This window comes from Gordionus sp. m RMFG-2023, chromosome 5 (genome assembly GCF_954871325.1).
Source record: "Gordionus sp. m RMFG-2023 chromosome 5, tfGorSpeb1-WG-v2, whole genome shotgun sequence".
In the NCBI taxonomy this organism is placed as follows: domain Eukaryota; kingdom Metazoa; phylum Nematomorpha; class Gordioida; order Chordodea; family Parachordodidae; genus Gordionus; species Gordionus sp. m RMFG-2023.
The window spans coordinates 11,182,784-11,203,162 of NC_088779.1; the positions used below are offsets into that span (position 1 = coordinate 11,182,784).

Below are 20,379 nucleotides of genomic sequence, written 5' to 3' on the forward strand. Positions count from 1 at the left end.
CCATTATTATTATGATATTAAATTTGCAAATATTATATTTTTTCTTAAATGTAAATTGTATTCCATAAACCTAATTTTTTTTAGAAAATTGTAAAAAAAAATACATATTTTTTTTGCATCATGATTCCATGAGTATTTAAAGTTTTAAATTTAAAAAAAAAAGATTCACATTTTATATTATAATAAAAACTAGGAGATAACCTGTCAAAAACGCCGGATATTTCGGCGAAATTCAATATTAATATTAAAATTCCGGGAATGCATATTAGAAAGTGATAAATTGCGTATATCTTGATGTTAGTCGAACCTATTTTTTGTGAAATCAGCTATAACTCCTATTATATATATAATAAAAAAGAATCGTTACCTAATAACTATACTCTATAAAGGTGCCTTATAAATATTTTTAAGAATATAATCATATTATTAGACTTAGCAATGAACGCTTGGTAAAAATTTTATAAAATGCAATTTTTATTTACGACATAAAATTAATACTATAATCATCTAGTTAAATTGTAGAAAATCAAAATATATTATCAGTAGATAGTGATACCATTATAGAAGAAGAGCATGAGTTAAACTCTTCATTCTCGGGTTAATTAATTTCATATATATTTCGATTATTATAATTTCAGCATTAAATAAAAGTATATTTGTAAAAAATAATATATTGAAGTTTAAAACTAGTTTTTGGTTTTACTCTATTTAGTATATCTAATTCATTGGTCAAATATGACTCATTTTAGGTTAAATAAAATGATCAAATTTATCATTTTTCCCCTATTTGGGACACTTTTACAAATTTCCTCAAAATTCTCCCGATATTCCCGGAGGGAATTTTACATTGGCTATTAAAAGATATTTTCGAATTGGTCTGGGGGGGGGGGGGATAGAAAGAATAATTTGATATACTGTACGTAGCCCGACCTGACCCTAGCTCGGGTTCGGACATAAAAGATTTTTTGGTTCGTGTCGGAAGAGGTGTTCGACAACAAATAAATATAAATATTCTAAATAATAATTTTATTTCATGATGTCAATTAGAATAACATGTTATTTACAATTATTATTTTACATAACATCTTACCAAACTATTGTTATTATATATCATTCATTATTACATATTTAGCTAGAATCTATTTAAAAATAGCCTTAGTTTTTCAATATTTAAAATCGTTTACCAATTCTTAAATTGGTGGAAGACTTATCAAAACGGCTTTCCCAATTTAAGTGTTCTAGCTCTTAAATTCCTGGCTAGCTGGGTTAACATTGAAAGAGAGCTTTCAGCGGCTCTTTGATGAAAGGAGAACTTGTTTAAAGCCTGATAAACTCGACTCCTCATTATTTATATATCACAATTATTCACTATGTGATACTATTCATATATCTTTATAATACTTTTATTATACCATGCACATTATTTTATTTATATAAACGCAATAATTTTTAAATTCGATTTTATTCAATTTTTTGATATTTAAATTAAATAAAAGGTATAGTTTTCAAATTTGGAGGAAACTAATGTAAATTAACAGGCCTTAATATAAACGGATTTTTCTGCAGGCGCCTGAATATTTAGCCATTACTCAACTATAGTTTCGAATTGATAATGCAACTTTATATAAATATTGATTATATTATGGCGGTCAAATAAACTTTTATTTATGAAACATAATTTCTAATTTGTTTTTTAGATATTATAATATTCACATTCAAATTTAAAAAAAATTAGTGCTATTTGGGTCGGGTTGAAATTATTTTTCTATTCGGGCTCGAGTTGTGAAAAATTATTTTGCAGACCTCTATATATAGGTATCAAATATAATTGAAATATCTTTTGACTATATTCTGATTCCCCCATTTTAATTAACCTTTACTTGATACCATATTTAAAATATTTATTTCTAAAGAATCTCACGAGGTCCCTTCACCCTTATTCTAACTTATAGGCTTATCCAAGACTTCCTTAAGAGAAAGGGGCTTATAATGGTTTAAACGCCATTAGTTCATTATTTTTTAAAGAGATTTTTTTTCAACATCTTTTATTGAAAGAGAGGAGGGTGGGCAATTTTAATTTAAAGATGATATTTATGAAAAATTTATAATTTGATAAGGAGAAATTTTCTGCTCTCCCTTTGTTAAAGCCAATTTTCTAAAAAAAAAAATTTAAGACCATAATCAATTTTTTTAAGTCAACTCAATAAGGTTTTAAATAAATGCAAGGATGGTTCATCGAATCATAGATAGATAATTTAGATCATACATGAAAGCACTTTATAATTAATAATGAGAAAGATAAATTATTTTTTTCGGGAAATAATCTTTTTAGCTGAGAAAAGACAATGAATATTAAAATTGATATGAAACATTGGGATTATTAATAATTTTTATCACGCGGTTTTAAAATTTATGAAGAAATATATATATAAATAAAATGGCATTCCTATTCCTAGTATAATAATTTAGAAGAATTTTATTATTAATATCATAAAACATTGGCATAAATTATCCTTAAAATAACTTACTAAAGAAATCAGTGCCTATTATTCTATATCTTACCTATAGAGGGCCAGTTTACACTATTCTTACTAAAAATAGTTACGCAATGTGTCTATATTTTTTTCTAAATTTAAAATAGAATAAATTAAATAGTATATAAAAATGGTTAGAACACAGTTTTGAGTGGGTGCTAGGTTTTTATGAATCTTTCCTAAATAATATTTCTTAAATAAATTAACTTCTCAAAATGTATTGTTAGATAGATAGATTAATTTATAATAATAAATCCTTCGAATTTTTTTTAAAATAAACTCTAATTTTTCATCTAATGTTTTTAAATATATTTTTATTTTACAAAAATAATTTATAGCCAAATTACGAATAGAAATATTATTTTAAACTTTTTTATTTTAAAATAGTAATGCTGTAAAGTGGTGTCTTTTTTGAAGATAAGAAACGACATTTATGTAAAACGTTACTTCATATTTTTCTTAAAAATATGGAAAAAACATTTTATTAAATTATAAAATTACTTTTATTTGTTTTTCTATATTATATAAATAATTTAAGCCAGTTTTTAATTCACATCAACCACCAAATTCCTTCACTTTTATTTTAAATTGTTAAATTCTTAGTCAAGATTTAATCTAAATAATATTAAATCAAACATTGTATATAAATTTATATTCTTATTGATAAAATTTATTTTAAAAACATTTTTTACACAAATAAAAAAAAACTAAGGGTATGTGCCCCAACTCAAATATTTTAGCTCAATTGCGGAATAAATATGGGTATCATCCAAACTATGCAACCATTTTTAAGGTAGAAATGGATATCTGATTTAACTAATGGCCATAAATTTGACTAATCTTGTGATAAATCCAAGTTACAGAGATTTTCAGATAATGAAAAGTCGTTCATAGGTGAAATTGTATGATTATATATATGATTTTATAGGTTATGTAACCTATTCCTATTGCTCTTTCGATTTTAGAGAAAGAGAAATGCATTTGGAAATCTCACTCCAGCGATAACCATTATAATATTAAAAAAATGGCTTTAAATGATTTCATTTTGTAAGCCAATTGTTAATGCAATTCTGCAAGACTAAGTCAAAAGGTATGCAGTTGAAGTATTTTACATAATTTATATTTTGATAATATTGAATATATATTTTTAATTGAAATAAAATATCAGCGAAAGAAGGAGAACTTATTTCCTGTTTGAGAAAAGATTTTGACAAAGAAAAAGCAGATTTGATTCCTTTAAAAAGAATGAGCACTACTATTTATCTAATCAAAATTTTTAAAAATCAATTGTTAAAAATAAATAAATTATTGCAAAAATATCTTATCTTATAATATATTATTTTATTTTTACATTATTTAATTTATAAATTATATATAAAAAAAATATCATATTTATTTTTTGGCATAATTTTATTAATATTATAATATATAGGGAATAAAAATTTTTTTGTATAATATTTAATTTTTTCGAGTTTAGCTTTGTTACTATTATATTACTGTCATAACAGATTTTACTATTTATATTTTTCGGTTAATGATGCTTGCTTATATTTCAAATCTCGTTTCGTAGTAAATACTAATTTAGGCGCCTACGATAAAAATTATTTAGGGAAGGAAGCTAACAAGACAAGAACATTTATTTTCAAATGCAAAAATGAAAACAATTTAAAGAAAACCATATGGTTGAAATATATAAAAATAATATGGTGTATATGTGTTGTATAAAGAAAGAGTAAATAATGTATCATTATAAAAACACTTATATACCATTTTCAGTTTTAAGTGTAAGTGTAGTGTCGTCATTAATGAAATATGAATCTTTAAATAATAATCAAAAAATAATTATAATACGAAATAACAGCTGGGTATTTTTAATAATATATTATTTACACGATTGAAAAATTATCATTAATATATTCTAAAAATCTTTTCATAATTTTAAAAAAATGTGCAAATTTTTATGGATCTTCGCTATAAATGTGGTCATATTTAGTATTGTTAAATCCAAGTCTATAGAGTTCGATTCTTGCGAGAAAACCTCTGGGCAAAGTAATTATAATAATAAAAAAATTTTAAATGAAATCTAGGCAATATTGCAAAGTTTGATAAGGTTGATATAAAATGCGAAGGTATTGATGATAATGCATGCATCTTATATAGTGATTCCACCACAAGTCTAGCTGTAACATTCAAAACAAGTTAAGTACCAATTTTATAAAATATTTTCGACAATTGATTTTAGGTAATATTATTTGATTGACAAAAAAAGCATTTATTTTTATTTTATAATTTATTATGTAGTTATAATTAAATAGCCAGGTCTCTCTAGCTCTTATCATTTTGACAAGATTTTTCTAAATCATCTTTTTTGGTTAAACCTGTATAGCATTTTTTTAATGAAAATAAATTTGACAAAGAACAATACATTAATGATAATCATTTTATCTTATGATTAATTTTTTTTGGTAAAAAATATTTAAATTCGGTATTATTACATTTTTAGTTTCTGATATCCAAAATTTAACTATTAGTGCATCTGCGGTTAATTCTGAGTTTTTTAACGAGGCCACTTGTAAAGAGAATTCTCAATTATGTGATCTTAAAAAGGGTAGTAAAAATGAATGGAAGCATCAATGGGTTGTCCCGCCTCTTCCCCCGGTAATATATTTACATTTTAATCAGTTTCAGCAAATTTTCACGATATGTTAGATTGTGGTTCCGATTGAATTCACTTTTGCTGATGGCGCCTCTCCCACAAAAAGATCATGTTTTAGCGTTATGATTTCTCTGCAGTCAAAAATGAAGCGAAAGAACTTATAATTGAATATATTAATAATTCCACTAAAAGTTGTAATTAAAACATTTTTTATTAAAAATTTCACCAAGAAAAATATGTTTTATTATAATGTAAAAATATCTTTTTAATGTATTTTATAAAATAAAATATTATCATTGTTATATTTTGTAATGCCTTTGAACCAATTTTTTTTTTCACCATTAATAAATTTCCCTAGGTACCAAAAATAATAGATGGTATTAACACCAAAAAATATAGAGAAAGCCATTATATCAGACCCGATTCTAGACCTATTGCCCCCTCCCCAAAAAAAATTCAAACCTCTTCCCCTTCCCCCCATAAATCTTAAATTCTTTTGGTCCTTTAAAGATATTTTTTTATTTTTTGAATAAATTTTTTAAAAATAAGAATGTAATCGGAGAAAAATTACTGCTGTTCAAACTATTATCGGTTAAATAGCCAACCGCACCCCATATTGTAAGAACAAGGAGAAATTGTAAATATAGTTAATTTGGTGGATGAAAGTGATCAAGGTGCCAAAATTCAGAATAAGGAAAATGAGTTTAAGCTTACAGAAACAAAATGGATAGGTTACATTTTTTTTAGCTATTCTTATTGCAAACATTTTACAACTGATTTTAATCTTATCAAATAAAAAGGTTTGATCATGATCAAATTTTTTTTATGAAAAAATCATTTAAGATTTTGAGCCAAAAAATTTTTTAAATCCTCATGTCAAGATTTTTGTTTAAACCCTGTTTTTTTAGATTAGTTTTTTTCAGGGCTGTGAACACTGAACCAGAACTCTCAATGTTTTACTTAATTCAAACCCGAATTTTTTAAAATTTAGGGTTCAATAATTTTTTTTAAATATTTAATTTTTGTATATTTAAAAAAACAAAATAATTTTTTTTTTATATTTTCAATATAAAAACCTTTATTGGTAAAAATTATTTTGCGTGGAGTACTTTTTATTGGTTCCACGTCATTACAGAGAAACCATTACAGAGAATGTATTTTACAGAGAAACCTTTATAGAGAAAACAATAATAGAGAATGCACTTATATTTGTTCGAATTTTCAGATGATTTCGAAAGACTTTGATTTGCTATTTCGAATCAAGGTTTATCTTATAAAAACTTCATATACAAATAGTATTAAACATATAAGTGACATTTTAAAGTAACTTTTAACAACTTTATATATTTTATTTTGTATTCTTATCTTTAAAAATAAATTTCTTAAAATTCCTTACAAATCATGTCAAAATTTGTTTATCTCTTAGTGACAAATAACTTTTAACTTAAGAATGGATTATCGATGTGTCTTATTTATAATTGAAAATTTTTAGGAAGAATAATAATATAAGTAAGAACTAAATAAATTTTGTTGAAGATAAAAAAAGCTTATAAATGAAAATCTCTACATTAGTTTTGTCAAATTAAGTGATTACCATTAACTAGATACACTTTAGCTAAAAAATATTTATAACTAGTTACATTTCAAAATCATAACTGAAGTTGGCTACATTTTTTAGAAAGTAACTAGATATTTAATTTAAATAAATATAATTAAATAATAATATTTGTAAAAATTTTTCATATTATTTTACTATATGATTTCTTTACAAATCATGGCAAAATTTTGTTCTACCATTAATTCATTTAATAATCGAAAAACCTTGTGCAAAGATAAACAAATGATTTTCTGTACCGATTGTAATAATTCTATAACTACCCAATTATTCTCTTATATAAGGTAATTCTAATATATAATATTATGTCAAATACTGTAATTTTTTTTCCTATGACTATATATAACATTTTTTATAAAATAATTAAATAAAATTCTTTATAAAATAATTCTCTATAATAATATTCTTTATAAAATAATTCTATAAAATACATTCATTATAAAATAATTCTCTATAAAATAATTCTCTTTAAAATACATTCTCTATAAAATCATTCTCTGTAAAATTATTCTCTATAAAATCATTCTCTGTAAAATCATTTTCTGTAAAATTATTCTCTATTTCTCTATAAACGACATTCTCTATAATTGTTTTCTCTATAAGTGCATTCTCTATTTTTGTTTTCTCTATAAAAGTGTCTCTGTAAAATACATTCTCTGTAATAGTTTCTTTGTAATGACGTGGAACCATAAAATATAGTATATCTATAGAGTCATTGTAATTTATAAAATTATGATCGAAGTTACCGCGGCCCGGCTAGTGGGTTTTCGGCCAGAGCTAATCTCTAATAGTCATTTTTCTTACAATTTTTAGTTCATCTGAATTATATAATATTAACATTTCAAATATTTTGTTATCAAATATATACAATGATTAAATTGTTCATCACAGTAGAGCGAATTAACAATATTTATCATTAACAATTATAGAGGTAGAGCATCCATTACTTATAAAAATCGTTGGAAAAAATCCACCTTTAAACCATGAAGAAAGTTTCATCATATATAAAATATTGTTACCGTTTATTAAAATTTAATCGTCACAAATGATTACCTCTAAAAGTCGCCCGAACTTTTTTCAAATCTTACTATTCGGGGAAGAAATATAAGGACTAGTATGATATTTATAAACTGAAACCCCATCTAATTATTCAAAGACCCTTTATACTCTTTCATCAAATTTAGTGTAAAGATTTAATCAAGAAGGTCAGATCTTAGCAAATTTATTAAAATTTTGGATTCTAAATTTCTCTATTTTCTTTTAAGAAAATTATTCAATTATTTCTAATTTATATTAGAATCTATTTTTTTTTTCATATTTATATCAATGAACTTCTTTTTAAGGACAAGCGAGTTTTTCCGCAAACACTATTGATATTTGAGTAACAAATCCTTTTAAATGTCGACAATAACCTATGCAATAAAAGGATTTCTCAAAAGCTAAATATTATAAGCTTTACAATACAAAAACAATTTCTCACTGCAAACTTCCGTTTTTTCCCTCATTTTTTATTTTATTTTTGCTTAATAGTATCTATAGCATATATATAATAAAAGAATAAATAAAACTCGTATGATTTTTAATGTTTAATAATTTTTTTCTTGAGATCGGATTCGAAATATTTAGCTAAATTTATCAATATATCATGTTAGTTTATTAAAGAGATATTTAGATATATATATTGAGATGGAAGCGCAAAGCTTAAGTTAAAATAATACAATATATATAATAAATTAAAATATGATATTTGTTGTTTTAAAATTGCCACAGCATAATGTTTAATTTTATACTTGTCCAGTATTTCCAATTTTCTAGAGTATAACTCTAGTATCTTCTACCATCGTCTTTAAGCAATTCAGATTTCTGAAAAATTTCACAATTATAATTGTAGAAAATAATTTACAAGATCACAGATAGACGAACTCCCTACCGTTTACACCTTTACTGAAGCCCCATGGGATGTTAAATAACAAATGTTAATTGAATGTATAAAACATTAAGCGACTATTGTTTAGTAATCAAAGCTATGATTTCACCTTATTAACTTCTTTTTTATTCATATAATTCATATATATTCTTGTTCATTTGCCAATATTTACATTCATCATTAACATTATTAGATCAATGAAATCCTATTTATCTCAAATTCTATATTTGGGGATAATTGATTTTAAAGTTTTAATAAGTATAATTAATGTAAATTAGAAGAATAAAAAATTGCATTATATAAGATTTATGAGAATTAATTTTTGGTTGAAAATGTTTATTCCAGCTTAAGTTCATCCATTTTCAAATATCCTACAGGAGCAAGGCTAGAATCGTTTGCTTGTCCATTAATTCCAATAGAAAGTTTTCTACTCTTAACTATCACTATATCGTGTTTGTAAAAGTTAGACATCTTACATCGAGTAACAAATGTTTCATATTCCCCACCTTCACCACACAAATTTATCCCAAATTTTTGATGATTTAATCTCAATTTTGGTTCCAAGACTTTGAGATTTTGGCCCAAGTCTGAAAGATTCAAGCCTATGCAAGCCACCTTTACCAATATAATATCGAAATCTGGAGTACCAAGCATTTCTGACAGCAATTGAGATTGATCAGAGCCCCATAAATAGCAGATTGGCTCCAGGTCTAGTCTTTCGCAACTTTTGGTAATAACAGAATAAAAATATACACTTTTATAAAACCTTATTATGTTCATTTAAGTATTAAATTTTAATTTATTCTTACTATATTCTATTCGAAAAAATTGGTGAGATTTATTGATTTTTTTGGTGCAATTAAATGTTCTTATTTTTAATAATTAAAAAAAATGAATATCAAATTTTTTTTATTTTGAAATAAAAATGATACGCAAAATACTTCATAAAAAAAGAAAGACCTCAGGTCTACCACTTTTTTGCATTTTGTTTAGCATATAAATATATTATCACCCCGATATATACATATACAATAGAAGGCTTTTATTATACTTTGTTATTGTCACTAATCTTTGTGAAAATTTACTTTTGATTATTACCTTGATTGAAACCTTTGATTAAAATGATTTTATACTTAGTAAAAAAATTTACTCAACAATGGTCAACAAAAAAGTTACTAAAGGTATAGAAGTTTATCACCAGCTTTCACTTACTTACAACAACTCAGGAACTCCAGTTCCGACCAGGGACCCCAACAAGACGGCAGTGCCCAAGACCACCATCAAAATTTTAATGATTGTCATCAATATTTAATCAACACTATTCAACCCATAAACAACCAAGCCCACAAACAAAGAAAATATCAACAATGGTATTTACGGGAACTGGACCCTCTATAATATGATATCCTCTAACACCGATTACCCTAACTCCTCCCATTCAATTGCTGTGCCACCTATTGATAAGTTAGCCATGCTTAATCGAATTTGGATAGGAATCGAATCTGACCTGAAGGAGCCAAGGTTCTACAGTAAGCTAATAGCTTGAATGAACCCCGGAGACATGGTTGTGATAGATATAATAACCAAAAAATCAGAATCTTATCACTTGCAATACACTGGATTGCGAAGAAGCAAGAGCCTACAACACATCGTATGCACAGCAATATCCAAATGGAGAATAAATTATAACAGTCTCTAATTAGCAGAGTGTACCATATGAACTAAAAATCTCTATAATGCAATAAGAGTTAGGAGTTAGCAATCTGCATCGGGCCTAATTTTTCAAGTCCAGCCTGACCCATAATTTTTTAATGCCTATTTTTCCAAATTATAATCAGTAAATAGCAAAATATCAGCTAAAATGGCTCACTCTATGGGTACAGTTTGTTCTGTAAAGCTTGACCAAGAATATAATTTTATTTGTACCCAAAAGCCTGACCCAAAATAAATTGTCTGCCCAGCCCAGCCCAAATATAGAAAAATTTAATTTTTTTATTGTAAAAAAAATATTAATGTTTTGTAAAAATTTAAAAATATATCAATTTATTTGGAAAAATCTAATGATATATTTAAAAATTTAAGTCCAACTAGGCCCAGAATTTTTTAAAAATAATTAGGCCCAACCCTAACTAAAATTAATTTTTAAAAATAGATTTGGGCCCAAAAAGTTTGAGCCATGATGCAGATCTCTAAGAGTCCATTTCTAATCTAGAAGAATATTTGACACAAATTTTGACAACCTATCAACTGAGGAGCATAGCTCATGGGGAGATCTCCTGCAAGATTATGTTTGGAAGACAATTGATATCTAATTTAGATTAGATAAGGCTAAATATAGAATAAGATTGAAAAGCAAATGAGGGACAAAGTCAAAATTTGATTTAGATATGAAAAGGAGAGAATTCAAAATTTCACAACCTGATTGGTTAAACAATTATAACACCAAAGGTTAGAAAAAGGGAGTGATAAAAGAAAAGACAGTGTATTATTAATATATTGGTGAAACTCTAAAGAACTTTGCAGAGACATGCAGATTAACTAAGAGATTGTTTAACTATTTCGACATAAAAGTTTATAGTTATAAAAATAATTGTGCCAGTAAATAAAGCAGGGTATGGATACTACATAATGTTGTTCATCAAGAAACTGTAAATTAATAAAGGTTTATTGAGGAAATTTAACTGGTGGAAATGTATTAAGTATTATTTTAAAAAACAAAAGAACATTTTAGAAATTGATTTATCATAGTAGTCTATCCTATTTTTCTACTTACACATGTTCTAAACGATTTTTCTGATATTCAGACCATATGGCCCCACATGATACACCTTCAATATTTTCTTTGGCCTATTAAAGTTTGACAAATTTTAAATTATTTAATTAACTTTAACAGATTTCAATAATGAGTAGAGATCTTCAACTTCATCCCCAACTTTCATCTCATAGTCTATATCTAAATGAAGAGGTTTCCCTTTAATATATTGAATGTGTAATGGTAGTTCGGTAGCTTTTGCAATGTATGATATGCCTTCATGACCAACAGTTTGGTACATATAACTATCCAGTTCATCTAAAAATTAAGATTAAATTTAAATTATAGAAAGAACCTATATCAATTGGTTGCAGATTTGATAAAGACACAATTTCGTGATTATTTTGAATACATTTAATAGCGTTGAAACAGCTATCTTTCCCACCGCTTATTTAAAAATTTAACAATGCAAAAATTAAATAATCGCACCTGATCAATGCAGTTAATTTCATAATAAGATACAACCCATCCGAATAAAAGTGATTGACTATGTCAATTATCAACCAAATATCAGCGAGTCTCATGGCGTTACATTTATATGATATAGAGATCGATACAAATTTTATAAAGGATATCGATAGAGTTGTAGTTGCATACTGCGAATAATATTATTTTAATGATGGTCAACCAATATATATTTTGTTTATTTATTTCATTCATTACCACGCCAGAAATTGCACGAAGTGCAATTTCATCACCCACCAGGAGTTGTAGCGTGCACCATGTACATTTACTAATATAAACATCCGATACATGATGTATACCGGTTTTATTATAGTGGACGGTATGTAGTCAGCTAGCTTAGTAAAGAAGAGAGGAGTAAGAAAGAATCGATCTATTAGTTCCTTTACCGGCAGGATAGTGTTAAAAAAGGCCATGTATTGCACTATAACAATATTAATAATAATGTACCTGACGCCTGGTTAGATAATTTAAGAGTAGAAAAATAAGTCTTATGTCCGGTAAATATATTATTTGTATCAGTGGCGTCGCTAGGGGGGGGGGGGGGTGCGCAAGAGCTCGAGCCCCCTGAAAAGTTTGAATAGCCCCCTGAAGCAATAAAAAATTTTTTTAAATGGCTCCTTAATATCCCCTTGAGCTAAAAATAAATGTTTTATTGCCCACTGAATGATTATTTTTAAAAATCTATTGAGTAATATATAGATTTAATTTTATTAAAAAATTAATAAGACTATCTTAATTTTTATTAAATGAATACTATTTTAATTATAAATTAGATTATTACATATAAATTATACTATGTCAGCTTGCAATCAAATTCTATGTAAATAACAATATCAGTCACTAAATATTAATTTAGCATTAACAGTTGAAGCTTAATTGACTTTCACTATTTAAATTATTATATAACCCTAATAAAATAAATATAATCATTTATTAATTGAAAAAATCATTTAATATTTTAGCCGAGTTCAAAATCACTTATCAATTATATTACTGATTTTTAAATTTAATTATCATTTCTCTTCTTAAAATTATTTTCAAGGTCCAAATCCAAATAAGTATAAGAGATTTATTTATAAAAACTAAGTCATATAGTTTATAATCCTCTATTATATATAATTTTTTATAAAGTATTAGGTAAAATGCCACTTTTACAGACGTATATGACAGTTATATTCTATATTACAGTTAATAATTTTAAAATTTTACTAATAAATGCTTTTGATAATAATAATAAGTAACAATTTGCTTACAAATATTTAACGCCATCTATTAGTTTTAAATAATTAAAATAAGCGTATTATTATTCATCCCACAATGGATGTAATAAATTCGTTATCTTTTCTTCTCTTTTTACGTGTTTTATTTTCTTCTTCTTCGGAATATAGATTTGAGTTAAATTTTTAATACGAATATATTTTTAATATTATTACAAACTACTATTATTTTAATATATAATATACTACTAGAGATGGAGCGACAATAATATATAAATCTTAATTGCTTTCATGATATCACTCTGGTTCTTATTTTGTAGTTACAAAATTTTTCATTTCTAATATGGCATTTTTGACGTGTAAATAACTCAAGGCTTCAATATATTTGTATAATTTCTTCTAAAGATTTTTAGTGTTTTTGTTTTATCAATTTATCTAACAGAATAAATTCTGATATGGGTTACCATCGTGAGTTTCATGGCTAGGACTGCAAATTAACCAGCATCTATTTGTGTGATGTAATTTAAGATAATTACTACAGCGGCTGAGAGCATATGATCGCATATTTTAGATAAGCAAGAATGGTCATGTGTAGTCGTTTATATATCATTAAAAATGGAAGATAATCTTTTAGAAATTTAATATCATACAATAATTTTCTCGATTATTTATCTAGCTTCCATCATGTCATCTAAGAGGAAGCTCTAACCACCATATAGTTTTATGATTTGGATTGGTCGTTTATATTCACTTCTTCAAGAATTGTTGATTTGGTAAGGTCTATAAATTTTTTCTTATTAGTTCATTCTTATAAAACATTGTCTAAAATGGTAATAGAGAGTTATATTAGTTTCATGACCTTTTGACAATGTTAGTTGCTTATATTATATTATATAGTTATCAAAACCATTATCAATTGAGGCATTATGAATTAATTAACCTTTTTTATCATTTATAATTCTTTAGACGCAAAATTTTTTTATATCAAAAACGAAAATATTTTATACTGTAATAAATAGATTTTGTATTAAAAAATACTATTTTATAAATTTTAAAGTATAATATATTAATGTAAAACCCGGCCGAAGGCCAGGCAAATGCGGGGCAAATTGTGGGGTATGGGAGGCGAAGCCTCCATAAATATTTTTTAGTTGAGCCCCCTGAGATTGTAAAGTCTAGCGACGCCCCTGCTTTGTATATAACGCTATGTCTATATAGCATGCCCTATTACAGAGGCATCTAAGTTCCCTATAATTGTAAAGTTGGTCCCTGAAAAACATTATCCTAAGAAGATTATTATCATTTTGTTGTTTTTTCTGTTTTTTCTGTTTTCCTTTATTTCTTTTGTTTTTTTATTATTTCCTTCATTATTTTTTGTCATTCATTGAAGTCATTATCGTATGTCCCCATAAATCTTGAACAGTACTAAGCAAGCGTAGCTCAGGATTCTCATTATATTTATAATATTATCATTATTATTATAGTGAACGGGAATCGTTATCATTATTATTATTCAGCCTTCCAAGATTATCATTGAGGTTATCAATATCGTTCGTCCAGTAGAAAAAAAGAGAGAAAAATTACCGTCAATCTCACCATACTTCATTCTATCCATCGTATCTTATTATGTACACTTTCATGGTTTATTTTTTTATTTAATAAAACAATCAAAAATTAAACAATTTCTTAATCAAAATTATTCGACTACATTTATCATGAAATCCTTTTAAAATAAATTATATTCAAAACACCAATAAAATCCAAATAATATTATATGATGATTTATTTTATTATGGTGGGTATAATTGTAGATCACCTCATATGTGACATTAATAGATCTATCTTATAAAGTATAATTTCCATTTAAATATATGTATTATATCAAATATTTCATATGCCAATTCGAAAGTACTATGAACGATAAAACAGGTTAAAAATTGATACAATTTAAAGGTACGATTCAATAAATAATAAAGGAAATGACCACCGAAATTACGATAATGGACGAGTCGGAAGATCGATAGATTTCAACTTCTTAGGGGAGATCACTGGGTATATGAAGGGTGGGTGTGTCGCAGGTGCATACTGCGAATAATATTTTTTTAATGAAGTCATATTTTATTTATTTTTTAAATTATTTTTTAATTTATTTTTTAATATTATGCAGAATTTTGATTTTAAGTTGGAAAAAGAAAATTCGTTTATTATTCTTTAATCGGTTGAATTTATTTTGGTGTGTTGTGTTTGATCTTACAAGTGTGGATCATGAAAATACTAATGTATATCTCTGATAAAATCTTATTTTAGTTGGTATAGATTATTTGGTTTTTAAATTTTATATTAAATAGTATCATTTTGCATATATATTTATTTATAAACATATAATCACTTCGACACATCAGGAGACTTTTGAAGATATTCTTAAAAATATAAAATAATCATACGCCCTGATATTATATCCCTTATTCCTTGGACTAAGGGTCTTCTACTGGTCTGAGACTACACATGTGTCGTAGTTTGCAGCAAAATCAAACCTTTCATTTTTTGCCATTGAAAGGCAGAAGTCCTTAAAAGAATAAATGTGCACCAAAAATGTGTTCATTTCATACCAATGGTTACCAATAGCTTAGGCATAATTGGAAGTGAGGCCCTTAATTTCATTAAAACCATAGGGAAAAATTCGGTATCTAGCAAGTTGTTATATAATGTTATTGACAAAAAATATATGGTTTTAATAAAAAATAAGCCTGGAACAAATATGAAATAAATTTTTATTAGTTTATATAAAATATAATAAATTATTTGTATATACATTAATATAAAAGCATGGTAATAATTTATTCCAAACAAGTATTAGAAATTTATTTATAAAAAGTAAGTAGACATATAGTTGATATTCCTAAATTATATAGAATTCATTACAAAATACTAGGTAAAATTCCACTTTTACAGACATATTTAACAGTTAGAGAATATATTTCAGTTAATATTTTAACAAATTTTACTAATCAATGCTCTTGGTAATAAATATTGCAACAATTTGCTTTCAGTTATTTAACGTCATCTATTAATTTTAAATAAAAAATGATATTAAAAATTAATCTTCATATTATTCATCCCACAATGTCTTTTAAATATATTTTATAATCAGAGCTGTTAAAGGATAGAATCAAAAGATCGCCGATCCTGATTCGATCCTAAATTTGTCAATATTCTCGGATTTAAGATCCTGATCTTAAATTGTGGATCGTGAGTGATCGAGTTCATTTTTTTAAATATTCGATCTATCCTTTTAAAAATTATTTTTTTACTTAAAAGCAATAAATAAAATATAAATTTTGAAAATTAAATTAAAATATTATTTTAAAAAAAATATCTATCTACATCATATTTTATCAACAACCATTCCACCAGATTTTGGTAGGGGTGCCTTTGATCGTAAGACACTTCATCGTATTTTTCGTCCAACTCGTCCAATTCGTTCAAAATGGAGATTAATAGGTTTGAAATGGTAAAAATTAAATTTTTACCATAATCTTACGTTAAATATTAATAATTCTTTTGGAATGGTAAAATTTATTATATATTATTCAAATATAGAATATTTAGCAGGTTTCAAATGGTAAAAATTTATCTTAGCTATTACACAATATCAAAAGAAAAACCTAGGATATAATTTCTACAGCAAATTAAGAAGATTAATAGGTTTAAAATGGTAAAATTTAATATATATTATTATTCAAATATAGAATATTTAGCAGGTTTCAAATGGCAAAAATTTATCTTTTTATCTTAGCTCTTACACAATATCAAAATAACAACCTAGGATATAATTTCTACAGCAAATTAAGAAGATTAATAGGTTTAAAATGGTAAAATTTAATATATATTATTATTCAAATATAGAATATTTAGCAGGTTTCAAATGGCAAAAATTTATCTTTTTATCTTAGCTCTTACACAATATCAAAAGAACAACCTAGGATATAATTTCTACAGCAAATTAAGAAGATTAATAGGTTTAAAATGGTAAAATTTAATATATATTATTATTCAAATATAGAATATTTAGCAGGTTTCAAATGGTAAAAATTTATCTTAGCTCTTACACAATATCAAAAGAACAACCTAGGATACAATTTTTACAGCAAATTAAGAAGCTTATTTTATTATTCAAATTTATAATGTATATGACATATGTTAATTATTTCAAATGTATAAATCGAATACAAAAATATAAACAACTAATATTTATTTAGCATGTATAAGACAAATATTTATTATTTATAATGTATAAGACAAATATTTATTATTTATAATGTATAAGACAAATATTTATTATTTAAAATGTATAAAACAAAGAAACATGATTAAAATAAATATAAATTATTCAACATGTATAAAACAAATATAAATTAAATATTATCAAATACATTTGAATTACTAATTTAATATAAGCTGATGATTTATCAGCAAACTCCAATTTATTAATAATATGATTATTATATTGTGTAGTCAGCTTTTCCAAATTTCTTTCTTTTAGGATATATTTGGAATTTGTTTTTTTAGAGTCATTCCTATGAGGTAATATAATGCCTATTAATTAAATGATTATAAAATTTAACTTGTTAAACTTGATATGGCATTAAGAGGTTGCATGTTAGGTGTTGAGATTGAGCATATATATTACCTAAAAGTAATGAATATAAAAAGATAATAATTATGATACTAGTTAAAGTTGGTTGAGAGTTTGTGACAAAGAACTGAGACTGAGTAAACATATTGCGTAAAAAAAATTGATTATAGAAATTTTATTTTGTGAAACTTGATATGGTATTAGCAGACTGCATGTTGGGCATTGCTAGAATTTGAGATTGAGTAAGGCACGGAAATCCAGATTTTATATTTCAATAATTTCCCAAATTTTTTGTACGAGATTTAGAGCCTACAAGTTATATTTATTTATTAATTATATTCTCACTTATATCTGCATTCACGTCAATTAGATGTATCATCTACTAGAATTTATTTATCATTTCATAATTTACGTAAGTATTTTACTTTATGTGAAACGGATGGAAGTAACCATGCAATGATCTATGCAAAATACTATTTATGCAAAAACAAAATATCTTCTTCAAAGATTAGCAGTTAGAACATGATGCAGGGATATCACCCCAGTTTTAACCACATTATAGATAAATTAAAGAAATTTAGCTGCCTGCGATATTGTCAGCCCCTTGTAGAGTGTGATCTTGAGGTATTGATAAAAGGTAATAAATTTTTATGCAATTTTTTTATATTAATAGCTATCAGATATCTACAAAATTTATTTAAAAATTGCCATGATCTGACAAATTCACTAAAACATTTTTAACAGGCCTGGTCTACAAAGCTTGATATATGGCAAAATTTTAATGGGCCATTATAGGCATTAAAAATTATTAAATTTAATCAATATTATTCATGTGGTTGGTCAGGCCTGACTGTAAAATTTGAAAAGGCTAACTTTTTCAGATACCTGATTTATATAAATGAACACTTATAAATTAAATATCATTTATTAATATAGATTTCCTTCACTATATGATGACAGTAATATATTGGCATCAATAATTCACCCGAAATTTAAGCTCAATTGGCCTTTTATTAATCTGCCACAAAATCTTTTGCTAAAAGAAAGGTTATTTGCCCATTTAGAAAATAAGGGTCAACCCCATGCAGATCTTTCAAATGAATGCATGGATGAAATCGATACCTTTTTTGGAAAAAATTCATCACAAAATGCTCTTTCCATTAATATTTTTTTTATTCTAATATTGATTCAGTTAATATTTTTAATAATTATCTTAAATAAAAAAAACATTTATTGAACATAACACACATTTACCATCAAGCGCTCCTGTGGAGCGCTTGTTTAGTAAAGCTAAACATGTACTTAATGAAAAAGTGGTTGATGATAATTTAGAAAAAATTTTATTATTAAAGGCTAATTTTAATTATAAATAAATATAGTTTAATTGTTATACTTATATTATATTATTCAATTACAATAAATTTATACCATATTTAATTAATTTTTATATTAGTTAATTTTGCATCGATCAGAAATTTAAATAAGAAAAGAACCGTGATCGCGATCCTTTTTTTAAAAAAGGTGGATCCTGGATTTCGATCATCTTTTTTTTCAAAATATGGTGATTCGATCTTCTTATAAGGATCGATTAACAAGCCTGTTTATAGTTTTCTGTAAAATATATAATTCGCTATATTGGTAAAAATTACTTGATTGTCATATGTAATTGATAAAATTAGATATACTGTAAATCTATGACATATAATATTCCATGTTTGTATTGTGCTTTAATTTTTTATTTAATTTTATCAATAGCTTTATAATTATATTTTACTTTTATTAAGATAAATAATTTAAAATTACTCACTTTATAAAAAATTATATTTGATATATTATTTTCTAATTTTATATTTATTATTAATAATTATAATATATTTCACTTTTGTCTTAAGATTTATCATTGGCTTATATTCCAATTCTTAAAAAACCTTTTTGGTTCACTTTTTTTATATATAAATGCTTTTTTCCAAAAATGCATAAATTATGATGAATAGTTTTGTAAAAAAATATCATTACATTCTTTCTTTCAAATATTGTTTAATATATAAACACACATTTTTGGGGGTCAGGGAGTGGGAGGAGAAAGGGATACTTTTTATTAGCTTAAAATGATATTCACAAAAAGTGATAAATTTGTTCCCTCCCCCCCTTCTATTCCGGCTACGCCTATGTATGGGTGATTTGGTAATTTGCAGAATTACTTAATCGATAGAAAATTGTGATATATATAGGATGTTCGTTTATCTCTCTGAGAGATAATTAAGTGAGATAAGAAAGTTTTTGGCTGAGAGATAGAAATGGAAAAGAAAGAAAATAGTTTGCCTAAAATTTTATTTTGGTTGGGTCATGATAAAAGAAAGAAATTAGAAGAAACGGAATAGTATAATTTAGGTGTATTTTTCATATATGAATGAATTAATTTGTTATAATATTTTTATGAATGATATTTTACTACTCCATTGACCTTTGTAAAAGAAACCAAACTCAAAAAGGTAAAGAGACTAAGCTTGGCTACAG

General features: G+C 25.3%; 2 protein-coding genes and 1 long non-coding RNA gene across 4 annotated transcripts; 1 reads left to right on the top strand and 2 right to left on the bottom strand.

Moving 5' to 3' along the window:
- The first annotated feature begins 4,423 nt into the window (after window positions 1-4,423).
- LOC135929655 (uncharacterized) lies at window positions 4,424-5,492 on the top strand. Its single transcript, XM_065466342.1, has 4 exons — window positions 4,424-4,583; window positions 4,622-4,732; window positions 5,038-5,192; window positions 5,244-5,492. Exons 1-4 carry the CDS (start codon window positions 4,481-4,483, stop codon window positions 5,352-5,354), a joined length of 480 nt encoding a protein of 159 aa, XP_065322414.1. The 5' UTR covers window positions 4,424-4,480; the 3' UTR covers window positions 5,355-5,492.
- A 3,095-nt stretch (window positions 5,493-8,587) lies between these two features.
- LOC135929413 (diphthine--ammonia ligase-like) lies at window positions 8,588-12,013 on the bottom strand. 2 transcript variants are annotated; one of them, XM_065465979.1, is made up of 5 exons: window positions 11,974-12,013; window positions 11,840-11,931; window positions 11,618-11,802; window positions 11,506-11,579; window positions 8,588-9,456 (listed from the first exon to the last, which is right to left on the bottom strand). In XM_065465979.1, exons 1-5 carry the CDS (start codon window positions 11,994-11,996, stop codon window positions 9,069-9,071), a joined length of 762 nt encoding a protein of 253 aa, XP_065322051.1. In that variant the 5' UTR covers window positions 11,997-12,013; the 3' UTR covers window positions 8,588-9,068. The 2 variants fall into 2 exon arrangements, with proteins under 2 accessions (XP_065322051.1, XP_065322052.1); XM_065465980.1 differs by having other exon boundaries at window positions 11,618-11,789; window positions 11,974-12,009.
- A 5,691-nt stretch (window positions 12,014-17,704) lies between these two features.
- LOC135930392 (uncharacterized) lies at window positions 17,705-18,192 on the bottom strand. The gene is made up of 4 exons (XR_010572757.1): window positions 18,052-18,192; window positions 17,956-17,995; window positions 17,861-17,916; window positions 17,705-17,822 (listed from the first exon to the last, which is right to left on the bottom strand). It is a non-coding gene; the product is annotated as an uncharacterized LOC135930392 (long non-coding RNA).
- Between the last annotated feature and the right edge of the window lie 2,187 nt (window positions 18,193-20,379).